Source organism: Bombus vancouverensis, chromosome 4 (assembly GCF_051014615.1).
Source record: "Bombus vancouverensis nearcticus chromosome 4, iyBomVanc1_principal, whole genome shotgun sequence".
Lineage (NCBI taxonomy): Eukaryota > Metazoa > Arthropoda > Insecta > Hymenoptera > Apidae > Bombus > Bombus vancouverensis.
The window spans coordinates 15845654-15871223 of NC_134914.1; the positions used below are offsets into that span (position 1 = coordinate 15845654).

At 35.5% G+C, this 25570-nt stretch overlaps 1 protein-coding gene across 7 annotated transcripts in view; it reads left to right on the forward strand.

Moving 5' to 3' along the window:
• The first annotated feature begins 239 nt into the window (after positions 1-239).
• The window catches only part of Mp (collagen XV/XVIII-type protein multiplexin), a 344778-nt gene continuing 319447 nt past the window's right edge, over positions 240-25570 (forward strand). For 3 of the 7 annotated variants that reach the window (XM_033350748.2, XM_033350752.2, XM_076617749.1), the window contains exons 1-3: positions 243-445; positions 525-1258; positions 21822-21892. In XM_033350748.2, coding sequence (XP_033206639.1) covers positions 1248-1258; positions 21822-21892 — 82 coding nt within the window. In that variant the 5' untranslated portion in view covers positions 243-445; positions 525-1247. Of the gene's footprint in view, positions 446-524; positions 1259-21821; positions 21893-25570 lie in introns of all 7 variants that reach the window. The other 4 variants (XM_076617747.1, XM_076617748.1, XM_033350745.2 and 1 more) reach the window with 3 other exon arrangements.

The following is a 25570-nucleotide window of genomic DNA, read 5'->3' on the forward strand; positions in this document are numbered from 1 at the left end:
CGGTAGCCGGGAAAACCGGTGAAGCAGAAACACGAAGAGGAAAGGAGACGAGAGAAACGATCAAAGAAAAAAAAAGAAGAAAAAAGGAGAAAAAGAAGGAAGCATGAAAATGTCTGGTGCAATTTCGTCGCGGTGGCGGGTTCACTAAAACGGATTTAGCCGGCGGCCGCAAGATGGCGACGCATTGCCCGGCGCCGGGCGTCGTGCCGGTGGCAGTCGCAAGGACGACGCCGTCGCCGCCACGTGGGGAGCGAATTTGAATCGGCCGCCACCGGTTGGTAGCTTCGTCGTCGACTTAAAGCCACGCAGAACAGCGTGGAGCTCGCTGGGCCTCCTGGAACCGTGACCCATACACCTTGACGACCGATCGTCGTTTCAACCCCTATCGCACGATCGCATCGAGTTCTTTCTTCTCAACATTTGGTTCGCGAACCAAGAAAGAAGGGTTAGTAGGTTTAAAATAACTATGCCGGAGAATTGTTACACTTAAGGCTAAAACTATTATTGGTGATCTGTTGAGACAGGAGCGGAAAAAGAGGAGTAAGAGTGTGTATGGAGCAAGAGGAGAGGGAGAGAGAGCAGAAGAGAGACTAGATCAGCGTGACGACGTCTAGTACGACGTTGTGCCGGCAGCCGCGGAGTAGGAGGAGGTTAGGAGGGAGAAAAATCGAGAAGGAAGCGGCAAGTGTCACGAAGGGACTGTTGTCAGTGAGTGGTGGACCGTGGAGTCGATTGGGCTGTCAGCGGTTGCGACATAGCGAGTGGTAGAACGCGATTGGTACCTACGAGGATCTCGTTCTTACAGATTGTTAGTGAAAGCGAGGAAAATCGTTCGATACGACAGCGTGCGGTAACTATAGTGATCAGAGGGAGATCTTTGGTGCCGATCCGACCCGGAAGTACGTTGACCTTGCTCTTCGGCCCGACCTTGGAAATTGGCGCCACCGTCGGTCCCTTACAGTTGCGGCTATCGAGCTGAAATCGAGTGTACCTCGACCGCGTTACATTGAACTTCAACTTCTGCTTTCTTCGATCGGGTGATTTGATTGGTACTAGAGAGAGAGAGAGAGGAAGAAAGTTTAGACGATTCAGTGTCGCGGAGTGAACTTTTAAGAGTGGTAGCAGAGTCACCTTCAAGCAGTCGGAAGTTTAGCGGGTGAAATAGAAGACGGGTAGAAACGGTTTAGGGGGAGAGATTCATCAAGGGCAAGATTAACCACCTGTCAAGTCAGATGGAATGACTCAACATGCGGCCTAGGTGAGTGTTTACGTGTTATTCTTGGGAGATTTATCATCAGACTGCGGATGTTCATCTAAATTTGTCCTTTTACAGTTTAGTGAAATCTAAATAGGGATTTGGTATAATGAATATTTTATTTTTCGCATTTTGTATATTTTTTCTTCCATAATTAATTCTTCCATAAATCCAAAAACATCCGCGATCTATTTATTGCTCCATAAATATAATTGATTAATGTAGTTTAACACAATAGAGCATGTTCCGTATTCCTATTTTTTTCAATTTTGAGGGAATGTCGTTATACATATCACAAACAATTTAAAAGGATTTTTCATGCAAGGATTTATAGCCTTACGGTCCTGCCTTCTGGAAATCTTCACAGTTGCTCGCAATAAATAAATAGAAAATAAAAATAAGCAGGAAATAAGAAATAAATAGGTATAAAAAGTAAATAGGGAATACGATTCCATTCTAAAGAGACGGATTAGGGGTTTGAACGAGAACGAACGAGCCACAGGTAGGATTTGCTAGAAAGAAGGATAGGAATGCCACTTGACTGATTTCGCGGTTTCTCACTTCCACAAGTTTTCAACCCTCGTAAACGCGAGGACGCTTGTCGTCGCAGAGTGGTTTCTGCCTGTATAGTCGTTACAACTCTGAGAAACCGTGAACGTAGGGTAGTTTCCCGTGGTTCAGTCGTAACAACCGAAGGAATCATGGGACGTGGAACACGATGGTAACGAGGTCTTGGCCGGTGATAAATCGACAGTCGTTCGTTCGTTGGAAAATCGGGTTCACAAACGTAATTCGGCCTTTATTTACGCGCCGCCATGAATGGAACGAAGGAAAGGCTTTCTTCGTTCTGGTCGTTGACCTCGAAATCGCTTTACGTTCTACCGGTTGTGTTTGCTCTTGCTGTCGCGTGTCATTGATTGCGTTGTCGCTTCGTAATTCTCGAGTCGTGTCGTCTTGCGGATGTTTGGAACACTGTACGCTCGAAACTATTCTTTTGCTCGTTTTTGCTCGATGAACGGGAGTTGATCGATGTTTATGTGACTGGATTCACGTGTACGCGGCTGTTACCGCTGTACAATTTATAATTCGTACGAGCATGAATATGTACGTTCGCGTTTAAATTGTGAGAAGGTAGAATAAGGTTGTTTCGAGTACGGTTTGGAGGAATAAATTAATATCGCGGTGGTCGATAAGTCAAGAAAATTGAGAAATACTGATTAAGAATTTGGTTGAATGTTGGTAGAATTTTAAGTAATATTTGCATCGAGGTATAATTAAGGTACACGAGTATTATTTATATAAATAGCATGATAAATATTCATTGTACTATAAATAAGCAAATTTAAAACATCGTGAATTTTTCGCTCCAACTAGTAATATGAAAATGATATTTTCATGGCACATTGCAATTTTATTCATAACGAAATCTAAATATTTAAATAACAAATTTGAAGATCCAATAATAATGATTCCACTCGTCGTCTCCCGATTAATAATTAAAATACGTATTTAAAATGTTTAGATGTCGGATTTAGTTTTATGTGAATTTGATCTTCTGCAGGAAAGTTAACACGTATTTCATTTCCTTCGTTTGAATTCACGAACGTATTACAAGTATAGAAATGAAGAAATATTCTTCTATTTTTCTTTTGTCGACTATGCCAGGTATTACATATTCAGTCGCACTTCTGGATAACCGGATCTGCTTCTGGAACACCCATTCTTCGTCTAAAATCTCTATACGTTCACGTATCGTCCCAACGGAAATTCAGTCGTCTATAATAATCGGGCTGGTACGTTTCCAGGAACGAGCCAGTCTCGATCCCATCAAGTACCTGCGCTTTGCGTTTCCTTAAGTCCTTTATATTCATTTAACAGTCATTTAAGCGCAGTCACACGCGAGTGCGCGATTTGTAAAAGAGGAAAGATATTTCCTTAAAGAACCATTAAATTTTCCACGCGTCTATTTTGTTATATTTGAAGTAAAATTGAAAAAGAGACATTTGGTTTTTATTTTACGTTTCTTTTCGATAATTTATTAGCCAAGCATCTCGTTTATATAATTTTAATTTATTTATAGGTATTCGTAAATATTATGAAATTTATAGAAGAAAGAACTGTTATCGTAATGCCATAAGGGTCGATTTACAAAATATTTGCATTAAGTAGTGATGCGTATCTTCTTTAATATCTAGACACAGAAATCAAAGTTTATTCATATATATTTCCATATATGAATATTGAATTCGATTAATTTCTCCTATCCGGAATATTTTCATCGGGGAAGATTGCCGTAGGAAAGTTATTCTGCGAAGTGGTATGAAGAGAATAATTAATCATGTAGTGTATATGAATAATTTATTGTACCTTAATTTATTTAGAAGTTGAGCCTTAATCCGATAGGTTTCTGTGAATGGATCTAATAAATAAATAAATGGATGGATAAAATAAAAATGAATCAAAGGCGTATTTTTATTCCGAGACCATGATATTTGTGTACTCCATTCGTGACATTTATTTAGTATTCTTCGTCTTCTTAAGAGAGATCTCTTATTAATAGGAACGTGGAAGAATAGTATTTAGTAGTGTTCGGTGTATTATTTATTCGTATCGGTTTAAATCTGGCTGACCTCGTTGCAAAATATATCACGAAGAAGATGTAGATTACGATAAAAGTTCATCGAAATGTTGCATTATTTCAGCAGTAGTTCAATGGTGTAGTATGAATTCTTTGAATTATATCAGTCACATTTTGAAACTATGTACTTTATCGCAGACTATAGTATAACATGATATGATAAGCAGCTTGTACTCGGTGTTGTGCAGTTTTATAAAAGACGCTTCGTAAGATATATTCAAAGATACAAAGATATTCAAAGATACTATGGGTAGGTGGTTGTAGTTTTTGCGAACAATTAGTATATTTACAGAAATTGAAATCATGTAATGTGTAGGTAATTTCAATGCTTCGAACACGACAAAATATACGCAGAGATACAATGATATATAAAATATCGAAAGCAAGATATATTTCATAATATCCAGAAAATACGAGATGCTTTTATCGAAGAATCGAGGAGATGCGAATTTCTTAATGTAATCTTTTCAAGTAGAATGCTGTTGACGATTTATCGCTGGCATCTTTGTCGTTGTTACGAAATTGATCACTGATTTAAAAGGAAGAGAACTCACACCAACTCATACAACTTCTCTTAAATGGGCTTACACAAACCTTCAGCTCTACAAACTTTCTCATTAAACCTTTCAAATGGAAGTGAACACGATCGACGTATCGAAGCCTGCCGAATTCTCTACTCAGACACTACGAGGAACACGATCATGCATCAGGAATCGTACGAGCGGTTGGATTTGCATTATGCAGTGTCACGAGCATATCGCGATGCGTTCACGCGTATATCTTGCCAACAAAAAGTATTATAAAGAGAGAGAGAAAGAAAAGAAGGAGGTGCAATGAACGAAAAATAACGCGCCAAGCCTTGGTTCGTAGGTGCATTACGCGATACGGTATTAATCCCGCTGGCCGAAGAGGGTCGAGGTGGCATTCGCACTTGCCGTGTTTTTCGGTTCGACGACATAACTCACTGTCGTTGCTCTTTTTGGAATTCTCTCTCTGGCCACCCTACTAGCGCGTCGAATGCAAACGAGAAAGAGAGGCAGAAGGAAGAGACAGAAGAATAGAAGGTGAAACAGAGGCAAGTGGGAAAAGTGAGATGGAAAAAGGGTGAATATAACGAAGAGAGAGATGAAATTGCGAGGGGATGAGAGAGGGGTGAAACACACGTGGCACGTGATGGCCGCGTGTTAATCCACGCGGAGTGTATTTACGAGTGCGTTCGCATTCGGCGCACGTGTGCCGCGGCAGCTTTAACTGGGAGCTCGTAAGCGCGACGCGGACTACCGTGTTGCGCGTTGTTCTACATCCAGTCGTAGATAAAATCTACGAACGTGTCGCGACCACTGTTCTTTCTTGCGCGCCAGCAAATGGCTGATTCATTTTCAGCCCCCGCGGAGGATTCCTCTCTCGTCGTGAATTCGTAGGATCGTTCCCATCGTTTGTCCCGGACCCGGTGTGCCCTCGCTTTCCCAGGATAGAAACGACTATTTTTTAATGCTTTTTTTGCGCGCAGATTATCGCGAATTTGTGTTCCAATTGTAACGGATCAGCTGCAGGATCGCGATTGTAACGATCCTTGTTGGAAGGAGTTTAGGGGAGAGTTTGAGGGTAGCGTTTTAAACTTTTATCTTTTTCCTATAAATCCTGAATTTTTTTTGATTTCGCGCTTGCGGGTTAGACTCTTCTAAGGCACGGTAATTGTGGGGTAATTCTTTTCCTACGTTTTTAATACTTTTCTTGCCATCAAACGAAAATACGAATTTGACGCGTGGAAGAGTTTGAGGAACTTTGACAGTTTCGTTTAAACAGACTCGATATCGCGTAACTCATTACTAACAATTTTATGAATTTGTGATTACCGAACATTGAATACTTTTGTCCGAGAGGAGACATATCTTCTGTTATAGTCAATCACGATGACAAATTTATCGGTAACAAGTTCGTATACACGTACCAACGTTCATATTTGATTTCCTGCTATGCGAAATTTATTCAGCTTATTTTCTTTTTCTGAAAGCAAGTCATTATCCCAGTTCTTAATACGTATCAATAAAATTATCACGTAACTTCGATCTAATTTGCCAAAGAACCACTTCACCGATGTTACAATTCCTCGCACGAAAGATCGAATGATACAGGGGAAAAAGTCAGAGTTGTTAAGTTAGTCATTGGAAATGCGAATTCGAAAAAGCGTTCGTTTCCCTCGTATTCGCGGCAGCAATTACAGTTCGAAAGAACGATTCTGTCGGTGTAATTCACTGTAAAATTGATAAAGAGAACGGCGTATTCGCGCTGCTGCTGGCAAAGGTTTCTGAAAGGGAAAGAATAATTTATTTCCATACGACGAGTCGCGAGGAACTTTTGTAGCGTTTTCTCGAGCGAAAACTATTCGAAAGTTCAACCGGTGTCGTCTGCTCCCATAATATACCGGCCAAGGTTTCTAGAAAATTGAAAATACCGACTTATTCATGGCTCTGTCTATTTTGCGCAACGGGTTAAGGGCGGAGAGAGTTTTGAAAACGATTCGGTGAACGTTGCCATTCCCGATACACGTGCGTCTGTGCATATCGGTATTAAATTCGAAAATGAAAACAGACAAATTCTGGATTCATCGAGATCCGCCGATGGATGGACTAATATTAGATCTAGCGGGTGAACGCGATAATGGCTTTGTTCGTCAGTTAACGCTATTCCAAACAGTTACGTGTGTTGAGCCTTAAAATGATGTTTCACTTTAACTGCTCCGATTTTTACGCGACTTTATTCACGGTGCGTTTAAATGTTTTATCTCTCCGCGTGTACGCGAAATCTCACTGGGAGATTCGCGGAGTGAAACATAAATCCTTGCAATTGTTGAACTCAAATGATTAATATCCTTTAACGGTATACAGTCGGAAACATTTACCAATATATAGCGCAATAACTAAGCTGTCGATTGATATCTCGTTTGTTGAAAAAGAGCAATTCGTTATAACGTAAATGGAGATTTAAAGAAATCATCGAATTCGATAATTGAGATAATACGAACGTTTCTCTGACTAACTGCATGTTCTCAAGCAAACTACTATATCATTAGGTAAATTACATTCATTCATACTGAAATCTATCATCAAGAAGAAACTCGCCGTGAAATTCTGTGTTACAACAATCGACCGTTCTATTCTAATCTTCGATCGAATAGCATCCACCTCGTATTTTCACAATAACTCGTTAACATGAGAGATACACTGCGGTACTCAGCATGCAATTAAACGCACCCTGACGCAACTGAAATTGCAACACGCAGAAATATCATCGAGCCTGTCCGCTTCTGTTAGAGAAAACGTTCGATCGTCGTATTCAAACTTACCATTCGCTCTTTACCTCGTCGTTGGTCGTTTCACGACCATCGCGTATTTCAAACGTTCGTTCATTCTCGCTGGAAGATTGCGCGGCGAAATCCTTTCCTCGTCCGCGAACGTTCGTTTGTTCGATTCGATTCGCGTGAAGAGGAGAGGGAATTACTCGTAACGCGTTTCACTGGCGGAAAGAAGAACGAAAGGGCGGCGAATAAACGTCAGATTCAAAAACGGCGAATAAATGTGACGCGGAGGTGGGACACGAACGAGCAAGGACGTCTCCTTCGCTTTGACAAACGAAATTTCAACGCGAGCACAGACCCGTTAGTAGAATTTTACGATTGGATTCGGAAGAATTTCATGAATAATGAATGCTACGGGCGCGGGGGCGTGGCAACTATGAATGAAATTAATGGAGAAATTAAAGAACGTGAATGCATAATAGGCGGATAGAACTTGGATCGAGAAATTCGTAAGACGCGATGACGGATTGGTTATTTGAAGGTTTGGGACATTAATAGCTGATTTAAACGCTTGACAATGACGTACCATGGTGAATCATATGTAACACAATTATTAATATTTATCGTTTATGGAAAGTTAGATATATATTTTTTGTATTTGATACGAGAAATGCAAAATTCTTAAGAATTAACTGTATTCTAAATTCTTCGTTATTGTGTTATATTTTCGAAGAGTTAACTTGTTAATCAAGTCGTTCCGTAATTAGAGACTTCTATGATAGGATATATGAGACGTTCATAAGATATATCGAGCAACTCGATAAATTGAAAAGTGTTAAAACGTCTTTTTAAATCTATCTTCGAATTTAGTATTCCTCGATATTGTTTTGTAATTCGTCGTTGAATGCTTAGAAACTATTTGGATAGAAATTACTCGGTCTAATTAGTCGTATGTAAAAACACAATTTTTCTTCACGAGGCTAATTGATCGACGACGAAATTGAGACTACAGCAAAAATACGTGATTGTTCGTGCTTGTATTAAGTAATTTCTTGAGTTTCGCCGGAGGAAATATAAGTTGACACTGGCGCTGTAAATTGTGGAAAATAGACGGGCGTGTATATCTGCGTTCCACGTTGAATTGCCTTTTTCTAGCGTCCAATCGCTTCTATGCCACTCTAACAACATTTTTCTCGCGAATACATTTCGAAGGCGTACGAAAGTTAACTCTCCAATTTACGGCCTTTCAGGGGATAGCTGGAAATAGTGCAGATTTTAACCGCGGCTCCAAATGAGTCGGATTTATCACAGACGACGTGTAATCCTTATTCGTGATACGCTTCCTGCTCTCGATGAATTTCTAATGATTCAATGTTACTTTAAATGCTAATGGTTAAAGAGCAATCGTAAAATAATTGGTATTGATTTATGGAGAAATTATTCAAATGAAATAGTATAATATAATGTAGGTAAGTAATATATGTTAAAAATTGTCTTTTTTGTAGGTACATTTATTTTTCACGACATATTTACGTTTCGTTTACAAATGTATGCTGTACTCTTTGATGTTAGTGTATTGTCTTTTATTTTTGGCAATCGATAATATCGAATATCGTTAATGTTTCATATTTGGAAATGTAGAAACTTTAGAATTACATATATTTTTAGCTTGGGAAAGATTACACGCGTTATTTAATCATTAAATGGTTTTTCTCTAATTTCTAAAATTTACAATTTTGATTTTTCTCTTTACGAAGTCTTTATATCTACGCGATCAATTAAGGAGGATAGACGCCGCCTTTCCAATATTCATCGGTAGGACGCACTTTCAGATCTGCCTACGCGAATTTCCAATTACTCTGCCCTGCAAATTCCTCAGTCTTCATGTTAAAATTGAACCTATCTAGCATCCTCCTGTCGAAATTAAAACTTTTATTCCAATTAAATTCCGGACATTACCCTTTTACCTTAGATATCGAATTACAATAGATCAAAATGAATCACTGATTTATTAATATTCTATGATAATGTCAACGTATATTTGTATACTATTAAAATAGTAAATTATAAAAAAAATTGAGTAATAAGAAACACAGTAAAAATATTTGTAAAATTTCTTCTGAACGTTATCGGGAAATTAATTTTATTTTGATCGATATATTTAATATCTAATTATACTAAATTGCGTTCAAGCCGTAATGCTTAGGTAATTGAATCAAACAAGAGCTTATGCTAACGATGAGTATTAAAGGAAAGTTTGAACCGACGTACTGATGAAACCTCTAATCTATGGGATTTTCAATGATCAAAGATAGAAATAGCTTCAGAATTAAACCCATAATTTTACTATCATTTAGGAAAATGTTGTGTTGTTCAATTGTGTTTCAATGAAGACAATCATTTACATACGCTTTTCATTAAAACAACAGTATGAATTAATTTCTAAATGATTGAATATAACGATTAAATAAATACTAATAAGAAAAAATAAAATAAAATAAATTATTTACATGTTTAGAAAGCAACCTATTTCAACTCATCGCACGAATTCAATGACTTTCCGTTTTGTTCCTTTTATTTATCATATTTCCTTCGTTGCGAAACATATCGTGATAATACCATACATAATTCCACGTTATAGTTTCAATTTCACCAGAGGTTCAAGGTACCAGGAAGTTAAAAGCGTGCTAGATCTCATGTTTAGAAGTTTTACTGCCATATAAAAGGAGAATTCAGTGTCCACAAATATGGTGCACGAAAGTTTTAACCTAGTTTCTAGTGGACAACTTTCTGTCAAGAATACTATCTTCATCGTTTCATATTTATGATCCGCCATTTAATGGCTATAAGTTTTTCGTCATTTCCTTCGACGCCATAAATTTAGTCGATTGCTCTGATCATCATCTTTTTTACACTTTTATCGTATTTCGTTTCTAAAAAAAAGAATTGACGACTAACGTAATTAAAACAAAAATATGTTAATAATAGTAACCAAAATTCTTGATAAACAATATTCTAATATATTTATGATACTACTTTTAATTATTCGATTCTGTAATTACCTTTTTGTGAACATCTACTTCGAAGTGTATACATACGTATAATCAATCGTCTTTCCATTTACTACTTTCTAATGAAATTTCAAGAATAAAACAAAATGTCCCCTTTTTCGTCCAACCAGAATAATTGTGCCTTTCATAAAATTGAATCGCTATTGTCGTTAATCCATCGATAGGTGTGATTTTATCTTATCTTATAAATGTCAATGGTACAAACGAACAAAATAAAAGTAACTCTTAGTCGTCAGCTCGGAGAAACGTGCAACTGCCTCGCATGCCATGATAAATTAAGTTCAAAGCATGCAATCGTGGAATACGATGTAGTTCGCGTCGCAATAATGCACAAGCATGCCGGTGTGGCCACAAATGAAACTGCTAACGCGGCATTTATTTCGAATTGTACGGGCGAGGTGAACCGGTGATTAACATCAAGTTTCTTTTTATCTCATGGAATTGTCATCTGTTTTACCATGCAGTACAAATTTTTCGGATCGAAGGATATTCATTTTTTAAGAATAAAAGTCGCGTTGAATTTTGTTTAGATTGCATGTATCAATGCTTTTATATTTCGTAAATAAATATTCTCGCAATTTTTATCACGGCATTCCGCATGGTGTTTCTCTGGTGGGTAAAACGATAATGCATTGTAACGGCTCAATTAATATGGAATTTAATTAAAACTCCGTTAAAATGGAAATGACTGTGAGAAGGAACGGCTGTTTCGTTTAATATGTAATATTAGTTGTGGCGTTGAACAAATAGAAATGCTTTCTCCGGTATGCCATTTTTAATTTAATGAATATAGTCATGAGTATCAATCTAATAGTAAATGCAAAGAAAAATATACTTTTATAAATCAATGTGTCTGCTCTTACTAATTAGAAATGCAATAATTTTAGTGAGTCTCATCTTCAGATCTTTGTGTAGTTTATTATACTATACCTATTTTGTACTATTTTCTCTATAGTTTATCGCTATTTTATTAAATTTAAATGACAACTAACATATTTTTAGATCCTTTATTTCCACATAGAAAAATCTTCTTCTAGCTGATTTCATGGATCTCATAAAATTTTTAAGTGGTTAAAGAAAGTAATTACCGTGAGATTCAAGTACTTTGGCATATTAGGATTTTCCTTCCATTTTCTTGTTACCTTGCTGAGTTCCATTTTCTTTTATAGCATTATAATAAGACTGTATACCCATCTAATAAGAAAATATCGTTTCACGACATTCTAGTTACAGTTCAGCCGGCGTTACAGCAACTTCTGGTCTTTAAGTAGATATTTCATATTGTCATACATCTTTTATTACATTGAAACAACGATTAAAAAATATATTAAGTTGAATTTGTTCATCGATTTCTAGAGATAGATTCAGCTTACTGAAAAAGACAAACATCAAAGGAATATGTATCCGGAAAGTAATAAAGAAGTCGATTGCAGTAAGAAGTTACTGGCATCTTGGGCAATTTGCATTATTTGTTAAAATGAGACAGTAGAAGCCGTAAGACACGAATATAAATTGCATTCTTGCTACGCATAGTCATAAAATGATACGATTCTTGAAACTTTATGAGATGAATTTAGTTTGTCTTCAGTAGTGGACACGCTTGGTTGCTTAAAAATTACAAAATAATACTTCTCTGTTTTTATTTTAAAAGTATAGAACCTGCTTCTGAACTGTAACTGATATAATAATATTAGGACACGGATTTTACGAAGTGTAATAAATTAAAGCAATCGAATCTAATGGTGTGGTTTAGTTCTTGCTGTTTCTTGAAAATCTTTACGAATATCTAGGTTGCTTAAAATGAGAAACAGATATAATAAAATAAGGAAATTTCACATAAAGAAAAAATTTCAATTTTGCCTTTACAACTTCATTAAGTTTGTGGATAAATCGTACGCAAAGATAAAGTCCTTTTTATACAAGTAGATATGAACAATATAAGAGAATCAAATATAAGAGGATTCTTTAAAAATTCAGATTAAAAATTCTCCAATTAAATATGAACTTCCTTTACTTTCCTATCGATGTAAAGGACCTGACGTAAAGCAAAGGACTTAACGAAGAACCATGTGAAATGAAACTTTCATTTTACTAAAATTTCACGTTCGATGTGTAATTTTCATTCAAAGAACGTGAATGAATAATTTTATATCAAATGCTTCTATAGTAATTACGCGAGAACTATTCCAATTCAAAAACTATTTCACCCCTTAAACGTTCTACCGATTCTATAAAAAAAATCCTTCGATATTTATAAAACCCTCCCAAACTCATTTCAGTTAAAACTAAAAAAGAAAGAGAGAGAGACAGAGAAAGAAAGAGAGAAGATAGACGTCTTTGTGTTCACGAAAATAATAATTACACTAAAAGTAGAATCCAAGCGGAAATATGTTCCATCCGCAAAATATTACGAGTATCGTACTTTGAATATTTTACATATTTTTATATACATATATGCATTCTATGCATATTTGGATCTTTAAATTTCTCACAAGTGCTTCCGCAGTCTGATGATATGCCTTGATATCTATTTTTCTATTTGTTCATTCCATTCTTCCAAAAAACAAGAAAAGGGATTGCCATTGCATAATTCCTCGTAAATCCTGAATGGCATTTCCCAAGTGTGCACCGTGGCTAATCTTAGGATGTAATACTGGCGTAACCGGGCAGGTTGTCTGACACGGTCCGATCTAAAGAAAGAAAAACGAGATGAAAATTCTCGGGCGGAATAGTTGGCAGTTTTCCCTTGAACGTTGTAGGACGTTGTCGTTTGGGGTTTAAAGCCGGAGCAACAAGCTCCGATCGATGAACTCTGTCGATGTTCCTTTTCCTTCTTATGTGTGAATTATACCATGTGCTCCTGGACAGGGTTAATGAGTGGAGATGCATGAAAAGACACGCGCGTGTAAACCAACGGCGATTAAAAGCGTCTGTGCCGCGTGTCTCGCGAAGACTTATACTGAAAGGTTCAGCCTACATTTAAATACCGAGTTATTTTAATCTTTGTTTCGTGTGGACTTAAGAACTTAATAGAACAGAGATAATTTACCTTTTGTAACATCGTGCAAAGAGGAAAATATTAGAAGGTGTACGAAAATATTCGAATATCTGTTTACCTTCAAAGAAATGAGGTTTAATTATAAAATTAGAGGTGAAAGATTCTATAACGGAGTGTAAAATAGTATAAATTTTTACGTTTTTATGAATCGGGTCTCTTTGCTTATAAAAACATAACGTGTTCTCTATAGAATCTTGTATAAACGCTTATCACTGACTGAAAGTTAGTTTAGGAAAGTTACTTTAACAAGTTAAATAGATGATAGTTGCACTATTTGAATTGAGCAACTTAACGTTGTCAGCTGAAGTTTGACCAGGTATGCATATTTCCTATCAGTCACGGAAGATTAAGTTACCGTAAGTTACTGCACGTCTTGCTATAATTGCATTTTCTATACTATGGAACTTCCAGCAGATTTATTTTGAAAGAAATTAGCTAAAGGCTCTATCTCTAGCTAAAGCTACATCTCTTTTATATATTCTGCTATATATTACCATTTCCTTGGAACATATAAAATTTTGTGCTTTAAAGATAAGATTGTCAAAGCGTAGAAGATGCATAAAGTATTCCTTTTACAATTTAACATCGATATGGAAGAAACTTTGTATCCATTTTTCCAATATATTTACGCAAAACTTAATGAAAAATTTAATTATACAGAGTATCGAAGTTCTGAAAACAAGAATTGAAAAACACCTCTTATGTTGGAGATTATAAACAATCTCTTCTTCGTATTATTTTTTAAAAATATAATATTCTTTATATCGTTCTTCATCATAAGTACCATATTCTCTATATCACCTTTTATAAGTAAATTAACTGTAGCACGTATTTTTTTTATCGTATACCTATGTATTATTATTATAAAATATATAAAGAACCCCTGTTCACCTATTGTCTACAATTTGTTCCTCTAATTTCGATATAATTCTCTTTCGAATAAAATCATAGATGACTCGTACAATTTCACCTAACAGTTACATACACAAAATTTGGAACAGACCTACAAAATCGAGTTATACAACCATTTGTAATTACTCCTCATCAAACTATCCGTTCCTAAGCTCAGTCCCCTTTGTTCGTAATAGCTTTGGAATTAAACAGACATAAAGCATTTTGTCCGTAGCATAAAGCTATTGCGCACGGAGTGAAGAGGGCTGAGATTTTAAGTCAAATAAATTCCCGTTTATTTAGCGACTATAAACGGCGCATCGCATATTCCTTTTGAAGCATTATCGCGATGTATTTTCGCCTAACGCGATTTTATGATTTATATCGCGTTAGTCGACACGGTTGAACGTTCTTTACGAGCGGATCTGCACGTTGCTCATCGCTTCGTTCGTTCGTCAATACGGACACGAACCATTTCTGTCGTGAATCTTTACGAGCGACGTTCAGGCAAGCGTCAGGATCATCTTGACCGCGTATCGCCAGAGGCACGTGGTCCTAAACGTCGGTTTATAGATAGCGACGTGCCAGAGATGGCTTAAGGGACTGGAGGACGTTGTTCAGCCACGACCATGGTTGAATTATCGCCTCTTACGAGACCGAGATTAAAGTTCCGCTTCCTAACGCGCTGAATTCAACGAAATTGCGATTTCCCTTTGTCCACGTAATGCTTTGAACACATTTCGTTTTATGTTAAATTTTTAACGTTTGGGCGGCAACAGGGTCTTAATGAGAATTTTTAAGGCTCGATTAACGTTTGAGATTGAATTAGACCCTTTAGGTTTTGCTCAGGAATTGCCATTGAATGAGAATTCTTACATTTTGGTCAAGATTAAATATCAACTGAGAATTTGTTTTGTATAGTTTTGTTGCGATACCTTCTTGGATAGAGGTTGGTTTTTGTCGTAATCGAAAGTAAAATATAATTTCTATGATAACGAGCTTAAGCTCCTGTATTAATACAGAAAAACACACACATTCATTTTTATACAAAAGTTTCATGTCATTGGGAAAATGTCTTTTAAGTAAAATATTAGTGAATGTGTCTTTTGTATTTCCCACTTGTGTTTATGTTTTTCTTGTATTTTACAATCAAAATAGAAAATATTGTCATTTTCATTTTTACTAACTCTCAGTTCGAATCTGTAGCTGACAGTTTTGTAGATGATTCGCAATTCAAATGGAGAATCGCAGTTTCGCGAAGCGCCGAATGGTTTTATCGGACACCTGCAGCTCTGTCGACTCTAATTATAATAAATTCGTTCTGTATAGACAGTTGGTCTATCCGATAGTAATATCATCACCATAAAGCAGCGTTATCGGCTTGTTGACTCTATAACGTCGGTATTGCTTGTACGATATTACAGCGGTAGACAGGTTGTAGGTACATCGATTACATTTCTATGTACTACATGAAGTGGAAGATTAAGTCGTAAGAATGCAATAAAAGGGAAGAGACAAGATACTGCTAATAATTTTGAATTTATGAGCTATAAGCTATTCAATTTTGTTGCTTCGTCTCTTTGATACATTAGAAGGTGTCTTGTGAGAGTCCTTTCTCCTAAATTTTTCACTTTCGTATTTACATTGTAATAATAATCTAAATTTTCGTAATCCTTTGCTCTTCTAAAGAAATACTTGTTTACTATAAATATTTTTTGAAGCTTCATGACATTGTAAAATCTAGATGGAGGAAGAAATAGCGACAAGAAGATTATTAAACAAATACTTGGAATTATATTTTACAACCACACTGTTAAAAACCGGATTTCGATAAATTGAGTGAGAAAAAATTGCAAATGAAATCGTACGTTAACAGATTAAATCCTCTTCTTAATCTGACTGTTACAAAGAGAAAAAAAAATCAATTTCACAATCTCTGTAGTACATACATCCAAGAAGCTCTTCTTTTGTCGCCTTACTACTTCATATGTTTCTCACGCATATGCCAAACATTCCAGGAAGGCTCGTAAACATATCGAAAGTCTGCGCGAATTCTTGGATCGTGTTGGAAGCCAAAAATAAAAATGTTTTCATTAAGTGTACAAATCTCTTCTTCGGTTTCCCTTTGGCACTATAACCACGAGAGATTTGCGATCTTACTTTCGGTTTTCGGGACAGGAATAAATTAACTTCTTTATTTTTCGCCATTCGTCATCTAGTCATGGCTCCTCGAGATTCGCCGGACCATGTGTCATCGATCGCAAAAGCTCGATGAAATACAAACTAGCATCGTTCCCTTCCGCGTACGCGCAATGATATACGACGCTGTTAATTAAAGCGTCGGGGGAAATTCGACAGAGTACAAGGCGGAGTTAATGGGGAGAACGTCGAAAAAAATATACGAGCATTCTGTAGATAGCACAGTATCTCTAGAATGTTATGATACGGATAAATTTTCGCGGTATAACTTTATAATGACTATGCGAGAGGATGGATTTCATCTCTCAAGGGTGCTTGATTTCTTGCTTTACATAGGTGATAAGAAATAAGATAAGATTGTTCTTATCAATGGAAGGTCGTTTTAGACATTGCAGTAGCTCACGAAAGTATTCGAATACTTATAAAAGCTTTCTATGAATATATTATTTGTATTGTACGAATCGTCTTGAGAAATTTTATTGGCACTACAGCGACGATCGTTAATGATATTGATAACTTTTACAACAAAATTGCAGATATACATAGAATACCTACGAGATACGTATTTAATACTGGTATATATACATTTCGCAGAAATGACTAATTTGCGAAGAATATTACTTTTAAATTTCAAAAAATAAGGAAAGTCGTATAGAGAGGCATAAAAAATTTGATCTTAACCCATTAAAGATATTAAAGTATTTATACTAGCGCGATAAAGAAGACCTTGAGAGAAGGCAGTAATTAACCGCATAATTTCCTGAAACATCTGAATTAAAGCCAAACGACGTTTCCTTCCTGTGAGATCAGATTGTAAATGTGAAATTGGTTATCCGGCGTCATCACTCCAAAGAATGGAAGGTACGGATCCTTTGTTTGCCGAAGTTTCCCCAGAATTTTGTCGGCTCTTCAACCGTCTCTGGTGCATCGGTTCATTAACGAGCACCACTTGGGCGTCGTCGTTGTCGTCGACGACGTCGCCACTCGAGTTCCACGCTTAATTATTCCACCCGCTACACGTGTCTCCGGATCTCATTGAGGCTTTCCCCGTTCTTTTAATTCCGTTTTATATCGTTCCTTGGGCCACTAGGTTAATGGAGTGTCGTCATTCCTCGACATTACAGCGAACGATGGTAGCGTCCATATTTTCATTTCTCGATGTTAACCTCGCCCCCGTGAGACAGCTTTACCGTCTCGCGACCAAATTGAGAAATTTAAATCGCTTCATGGAATTTTTGCAATCTTTCTGCTAACATTCTGCGAGATGTTGAGTAATTGCTTGATTTAATGTGCTCGTGAAGTTGCTATTAAATGAGTGTTTCTTTAGGGTGATTCAAAGATAATTGAATTGTCTCCTATTTTTATAACCTTTTGTTGGATCAAATATGTTTAATTAAACGGTGGATACTACTGCGATGGGGAAACTGATAATTATCTTTTTTTCATTGCATTAATTAAAGACAAAATGTTTTGTTCATTTATTTTCAAGTGTTATTTATTACGATTTAAAAAAGACCGCCAAAGGACATCAAATTGAAATAAGAGTTGAGTAATAAAATACGGACTGAACTTTTTTCCTTGCAGAAGTTACGTAGACATATACTTACATATTTCTGCTTTGTGATTTCGTTATTTCTTATTCGTTATTACAAATTACAACTGTTATCGTTGCGGCATTTTTCCTTTTCTTTCTTTATGGTGCGTTTCCGTTGGATTGAGATTTATTTGCCTTTTCCCTAAGAAATTTCTTGCTTGATGATGTCATCCGTTTAAAAAGATGAATCTCTCAAAGCAGCCGGTCTGTTGTAATAAAAATAAAAATGAAGATCTCAATCGACGACGACCAACTATCTTTTAATACGGATAATTTATGAGCTTTTAAAGATAAAAATTCTTCATCTCTCTCTAACTGGTTTCATTAATTTTCTTCTTTTATCTTAATTACGAGTTTTATGTTGCATCATCAGCGACGAAATTGTCTTGATTTCTTTTTATTACTTTAATAAGCAACTTTGAGTCACTGTTCATTATTCCATTATTTGAATAATATTGTTTATTAAATCGAAATTAAATATTTCTTTATTAATTATATCGGGACGTAAATTATGATTTAACGAAAATGAAATTTTCTTCATCTTGTTGTAACGTCTGCTTCAATTCGTTATAGTCATTTTGAAGAAGAAATGTTGTTTTCTGATTTATTCTTTCACTTTGTACACGCGAAACAAGACACTTTTTCCACTTATCGAGCAAGTCACATTTATCATTAATCACGTATATGTTTACAAAATATCATATTCTATCATTTCTACCAATGAAATCCTGATTTGTACGGTCAATGTAAAGTAGATGTTGGATATAAAAAGCTCATTCTTTCATTCGTGCTCAATACGCTTTTATCAAAGTAGGTACTGTCGATCGAATGGCAACGTTACGAGTCATACATTCTATTATACGTTGAATAAATTTTATTATATGAATAAGACTTTCCTTATTCGTTCAAATTTTTCATACAGATTTTAGAAGTACGAAATATCTTATCAATTCGACATAAAAGTACACCTCTTAGAGATCTTCCTATGTTAATTATTAGTTTTTGAAATATTTGCAATCACTTTTAGATTACTCTATTGCGTTATTAAATTAGAATGTTACCTTTTTCTACCTTGAAGTGTGTAACTGTTTTCCCTTATCCTTCGCGAAGAATTTGCTCGATGTTAGCAATATTCTTTTTTCATTTTCATTCCGCCCATTGCGAATGGCCATTGCGTGAATTTAAAAGAGCTATCCCATTATCCTATTAAAGTGTATGCGTCTGCATTTCGGTAAATGTTCCGAAACACATTTTCTACATCGTTTAGAAAGGAAAGAAAAAGTATCTGAAACAACTGTTGAAGCATAATATAATTTTCAATATTGAAAATAATTTTCCATAGATTCGTGTTACAAACTTAACATCTTTATTTCTTTTAATTATTTCTGTAAGATATTATTCATATTTTATACTGTATTTTACCCGAATACTATTTTAAAGCTATAACAACGGAATGCGACAACTTTGAATATTTTATATTTTTCATCGTTCCTCGTTGACCGTTTAAATGTCGTTATAAACCAATGAGTTTGATAACTTACCGAAGCTTTTTCAAACACGTTTATCTCAATCGAATTCCGTTATAGCATCAAAGTGCAACGACCTTGACAAACGGAAATCGAAATCCGCGGGCACGGCCGTATACGTGGGACGGTTGCAAGCGTTACGCAAGGCCATAGTTCTCGATCGTGATTCATGATCGACGGTTGCTGCCAAACGCCCGCAATCGCCTTTCGCCGACTGATGCAAATGCGTGTCCACACTCTTGCAACGAATTCCTCGTGTTACACTAACCTCGACACGTGAGAAATCGTCTATAGGTTGACGCGCATACAGTTGTACCTACAGTAGCATACATAGACGTCGCGTCATTCGATGTTACGATCGTTTTATCCGCCACTTTTATGCATTTCTATGGATATGCGTAGATTTTTCTGCCGACAAGAAAAATCTCTTCGCTTTCTCGTACCATAAAAGAGTTCGTAATAAATTTCAACGTCCATTTGGTTCAGGAAATGATTGCTGGGGGATTTGCTAAAAAAAGAGTTATACATTCCATGGAGAGCTTAGATTCGTACTAAGTTTATTACAGTATAAAATAGAACAATAGTTAGATTTTAATAACAAGTAATTAATAATAAAAAATTTCAATATTTTTATTTCTCAGTCATTATTAGACCTAAGGTTTTAAGCAGTTTCGTGTCCTTCATCTTTGATTTTGTTCTACTTTTGCTAGTCTTTTATCTGTGGAATCTTCTATCTCGGGAGATGCTGATTTTTCGATCTAAGCTTCGGAGACCTTTTTCATGTCCTTTGAAACTCTGCTTTCTTATCTCTGAGATTTTCTTCTCTTTTGGCATCGAAGATTCGGAACTATATTTTGTAAATTGTTGTTACATTATTTAGCTTAACGCGATTGGCATAATCTTTGTCTCGTTTTAACTCACAGTTATACCTTTTATACTTCCACGTGTCAGTAAAATATCGCCACGCCCTTAACGCTGTTGTAACATATGTAGCAAGAAAGAACAACCCTCGTGTACACAATTTTAACGCAACACTTATTTATCTTAAAAGAGCCGTCAAGATATGTAGAACATTTCATAAAAGGTGGATTTCCTTTTTACAAGGGGTACTTACGCTGAATAAGTTCGTTGTATACAGTAGCCATTTTCACGGAGCAGATTTTCAACACCTTTTGAAGACTTGCTTTTTCCGTAAGAGATCGCATTAACGAAACACGTTTCAGCGAACCCAATTTTCCGGCGTCCGTATCATCCGCCCCCGCTTTCAGTCTCAAGAGACGGACTTTATTGTTTTACTCTGGAACAACGCTAACGTTTCGAATCGTTTTTGCGCTAATCTCGCGCCTTTCTTTCACTAGATCGCGTATCTCTTCCTATGCAATCGTTACAGCCCCCATTTAGCCCCGTTTTAATCGCTATCGTTTCGGTTTTTCATTTCACGATATCTCTGCATCTGTTTTTACCCGTGCATTTAGCTCTATATCGGCAATTGTTGTATCTAAATACAGTAAAACCGAGTAATGATCGATACTCGGAATATTGGAATGATACGAAGAGTATCGTAACAGGACTATCAAGAAGTTTTTCGCGTATCTAGAAATGGTATTTCAGAGGAAAAGGGAATTTTGTGTTTGCCATTTTTTAAAGATAGTATAGATATAGAGTAGCTTAGGAATAAAGTAATATATTATTCTTATGTCAAAGAGAGTTATGTATACGTAGAACGTAGAAGAACTTTAACAAGAAGGAGTAGTTGAAAAGGGTTATTAGGAAAGTTGGATCTTTTTAATTAGTTTGTGTTTCTATATTGAAAGAAAGTATAACTTTATTTCTTCGAATCTTAGTATATGTCGTGCATATTAATTTAAGTTTCTCTGTAAGTAAATGGAATTGGTCAAGTTGCTATCAGTATTCCTTCGTTAACATCCTCGTCTTTAATTTTAATTGTAATCAGAAGAGTTTAAAACGGACTTCGCATTAGTTACTTTTCAGCCTAAAAAACAATTAGGTTTACCTATTTTCCATTTATCAGTATTGTTCCCATTAGTACATTTCCCACGTAAATGTCACTGGAATTTTATTTTATCCTGGAATCAACATTACTGCGTTTTACAAAAATTATCAAACATACAGATTTTATTATAACATTCGTATCATGCATTTAAAGAAAGAAAAGAATAAACATATAAATCGGAAGAAAATTTGATTATCACACTATATCGATATCGATTACATTTTTAATTAATCATTTCAAATGCGAAATAAAGTAACATCGAAACATTTAATTTCAGATTGCAGTGGTTGATATTCGTCCTGTTCTGTGTGACGCGCGTCAACGCGGACTTTTTCAACGAGAAAAAAGGTAAGTGTCAGTTCATTCAACGATAATGGGCCGACTCGGGGGTTGGTGATTCAGAGATTCGAGGACCATTTGTCCCTCTCTGCCCTTCCAGACGTCGTCTACTATGACGATCCGTGGTACAAAATTCTCAGGAGGGCTCTTCACTCGTCGAGGACTTCTCAAGAATATTCAGCCGGTTTTTTACCAATCTTTCTCGCGAACTTCCAACGTTATTCGTTTTACGTGAGCAATGCTTCGTTACAAAGCTATTTGCGAACTGTCCGCAACAAGCTGAACAAAATTTCGTCGGTTTCTCTTTCAATCGCTTTACATTTTTCAGTAAGTCACTTTTCGTCTGTGTTGTTTTAATATTCATATCCTTTATTTTTACTGCAGTAGCATCTTGTTTTTATCGATTATTAATACTTATTAGGAGATTATATTTATTAGGAATTGTTAGCGATTGCCGCTTTAATTTTAGGGTCAAGTTGTTTCTTGAAATAAATATTTAAGGGACAGTTAATATAAATATAGAGAAGTAAGAGGAATTTTAATGGAAAGGGCAAAGTTAAAAAGGATTGTTCTATCAACTTGAAGTAGTTCGTTTTATTTACACTTTATTTATTACATTTATATGTATTTCATGTTGATACCAAAACTTTTTCAAATGTATGTAAAGTATGAACAGTTTGTTTGTCGTACTGATAGCTCCTTTGAATTCAGTTATAGCTCGAATTTCTTCCGTCGAATGTGGAAAGTGCAGTGATTCTTTCCGAACCCGCGGACTTCTTTCTTACTTAAGTGAGGTTGGTCACTCGTAAAAACGAATCGTCCAGCCATTCTCAATGGACCATCTCGTTGAAGTTGATGTAACATGAAGTTAGGATCTTTATTTTTGGATTTTTAAGTTACCCTGTTATTGCATGAGTAACAACGACAAATTCGATTATTTCAAATTATTTCTTCGTCTATAAGATGATAATAACAAAATAATATTCTTCTATCCTATATCGTACATGAGTTTTCTTTAAATAATTCTCACTTTTTAACGTAGCAGTATAATGTGAATTAAGAACAATTTGCAATAGCAATTCTATTAAGGGAAAGTATGATAAATACAGGATTGTAACAATTTTATGGTGTTGTAAATTTTCACGAAACTATTTCATATTTCCGAGCAATTTTCCATTTTTCATGAAGTGAGGTAAAATATTAGCAGTAATGCGAAGCAAGTTTCGAAGAAGAATGGAGATTCCCAAAGAAGGATTTAATAAAAATCTTGCTTGGATCGTGATTACAAAGCCCTAATATCTTGAAATGGTTTTATGATCATCAGCATATCTTTATTTCCTCCTTTAAGAATTTCATAACCCGAAGAGTCGCTTCTCAGATTCAGCAGATATTTCATTCCGGCGAATCGTTTTTATACAGATCTTCATTTCGTTTCCGGCATTCCATATTATTCTGATCAGTCGTTATAAAATCGAGGAATCACAGTTGAATCGTTAAGAAATAATTTGTCGATTCTTTCATTTTTCGTATACTGTCACTGTATCGACGAATATATTAAAAATGAAACAAATATTCCTTTCTTCAAGATATTGAAGGAAGTTTGTAAAAAAGGACGTATCACGGTGATGTTTCCACTTAAATCGATATCACTCCATGTTTTAAATATCTTTTCACTAAAAGTGAAAGTATCGGATTATTATACGAGTATTTCTTCAACAATAAATAAATAAATAAAAATATGTATAGTATAATATATATATGTATATATATATATGAACTTTTAGTAGATTTTTAACAAGTTTTTTAAATAATTAAAGAAACCTACATGTTATATTAATGTTTGATGAAATATTCTGAAAATAGTTTATGATTGAAATACCATATTTTTTCTTAACCAAAATAGATTTAGTTTTTTAACTTGTCGTTAACATTTATTAAATTTCCAAGTAGTTAATTATAAAATTTGAATACGTAACACGTTGTCTGTATCAAGAAAACAATCGCAGTGCTCAAAATCATTTCAACGATAATTTAAGATTATGAACGATTCGCATTCATACTTTAATTTCCCAAGCGATTTTGCGGCGATGCATAGACACGATTCTAAGGAGCTGTCTCGAAGACAATCCGAAGTCGATAATCCACGAACGCAAGAAGCATCGCGTTATCCGGAAGCTCGAAAGACTCAGCCGCTCGGTGAGTTTCCGGTTCTCTTATCAGGGGCGGATGCAAAGAGGGTAGGTCGGCTGTGTCGGTGGTGTTATAGTATAGGAAGCGGGGTGAAAAGGGACGAATAGCTCCCGCAGGATGCGAGATAACTCTCATCCCCATAGCCTCATTTGTATCCGCCTCTCTTCTTCCACCTTCCATGGTGAACGGTTGCTTTTTGCATCACTGTCTCGTCAATATTTAACGACGCGTCATTGGTCAGACCCAATTGCCACTCAGTTTCATTTTTCTTCCCTACTGTTTTAAAACGATAATTGAGAATATTTAATTATAACGACTAATTTTTTACAATTATTGCAGAACTTCTGGTAAAATTTAGGGATTTATCAAAGAAGTATAGACTTAATTAAAAATATCATAAATTACAGTAATAGAATAGAAATACTATTATTAGAATGAATGATATTAGTTTATCTTTTAAGCTAAATTGAAACGTAAGGGATAATAGCCTAAAAGATTACGCCAATTATATTGAAAAATTCTTTTTTTTAATGATAGCGCTGATATTTTAAAATATTGATTAACGTAAATGTAGATATTCTTTTATAATAAAAGATAGTTTCACTAATAGTACATAATAGGATCGTGAATAATTCCCTTTTCTTTTTTTTCTTTTAGAGAGGACACAGATAATTGTTTAGTTTTTATTTTCAATACATTTATTCGATAAGCTGGAAACTAATTCCACGTGCAATTGCATTGGTCGTCGCAACAAAAAGAAAGAAACGATCCGAGAATTCATTGTGGTTCATTCATCTTTCCATGAAATTGTTCTTGCAACAAGATAATGAATATACTTGGATGCGTTTCAGGAACCGTGCAAATAGAAATTTACTGCTATTGGTTTAATTATCTTTCCAGCGTACATTTCAGCGAAACAGTAGAATATGGACACGAAATAGATAAATTACTGGAGGAGCATCGTCCACGTTGATTTATCGCTGTGAGAGTTTGACCGATTGAAATTAAATTCAATGGCATTCTATATCCTCAAAGATAGTCAATATTCCTTTTGATGATAGACAACAAGTTAGACTAAAGTTAATCGTTGAAAATATTTGTTCTATCCATTACGTCTAATCTTTTCTAAGAATAAAACAAAATACATATATGCTACTTTATTTGGTGCAATTGTACATAATATTTTTTCTTACACATGTTCAAATTTTAAATTTTACCGAATTGTTATCGAAAAATGGTGTGAAATTTAGTGACACGGTAGTAAAAAAATATGAAACATGGTTCTCCGTTGTCTGGCAGACAAAGCGTTCAAAACTGTTTTATTGTCGGTCTGTTTACCTTAGGAAACAGCGAGGAGAATTGCTTGCTGAGAATGTCGCGAATAAGGAACTGAAATATTACAAATTTGCATCGAAAATGTTTTAGTTTACACGACCAGCTCGACAGTTGTTCCGATCGTAAAGAAAATCCTTACTTCTTCTTCTCCGGCACGCTCTC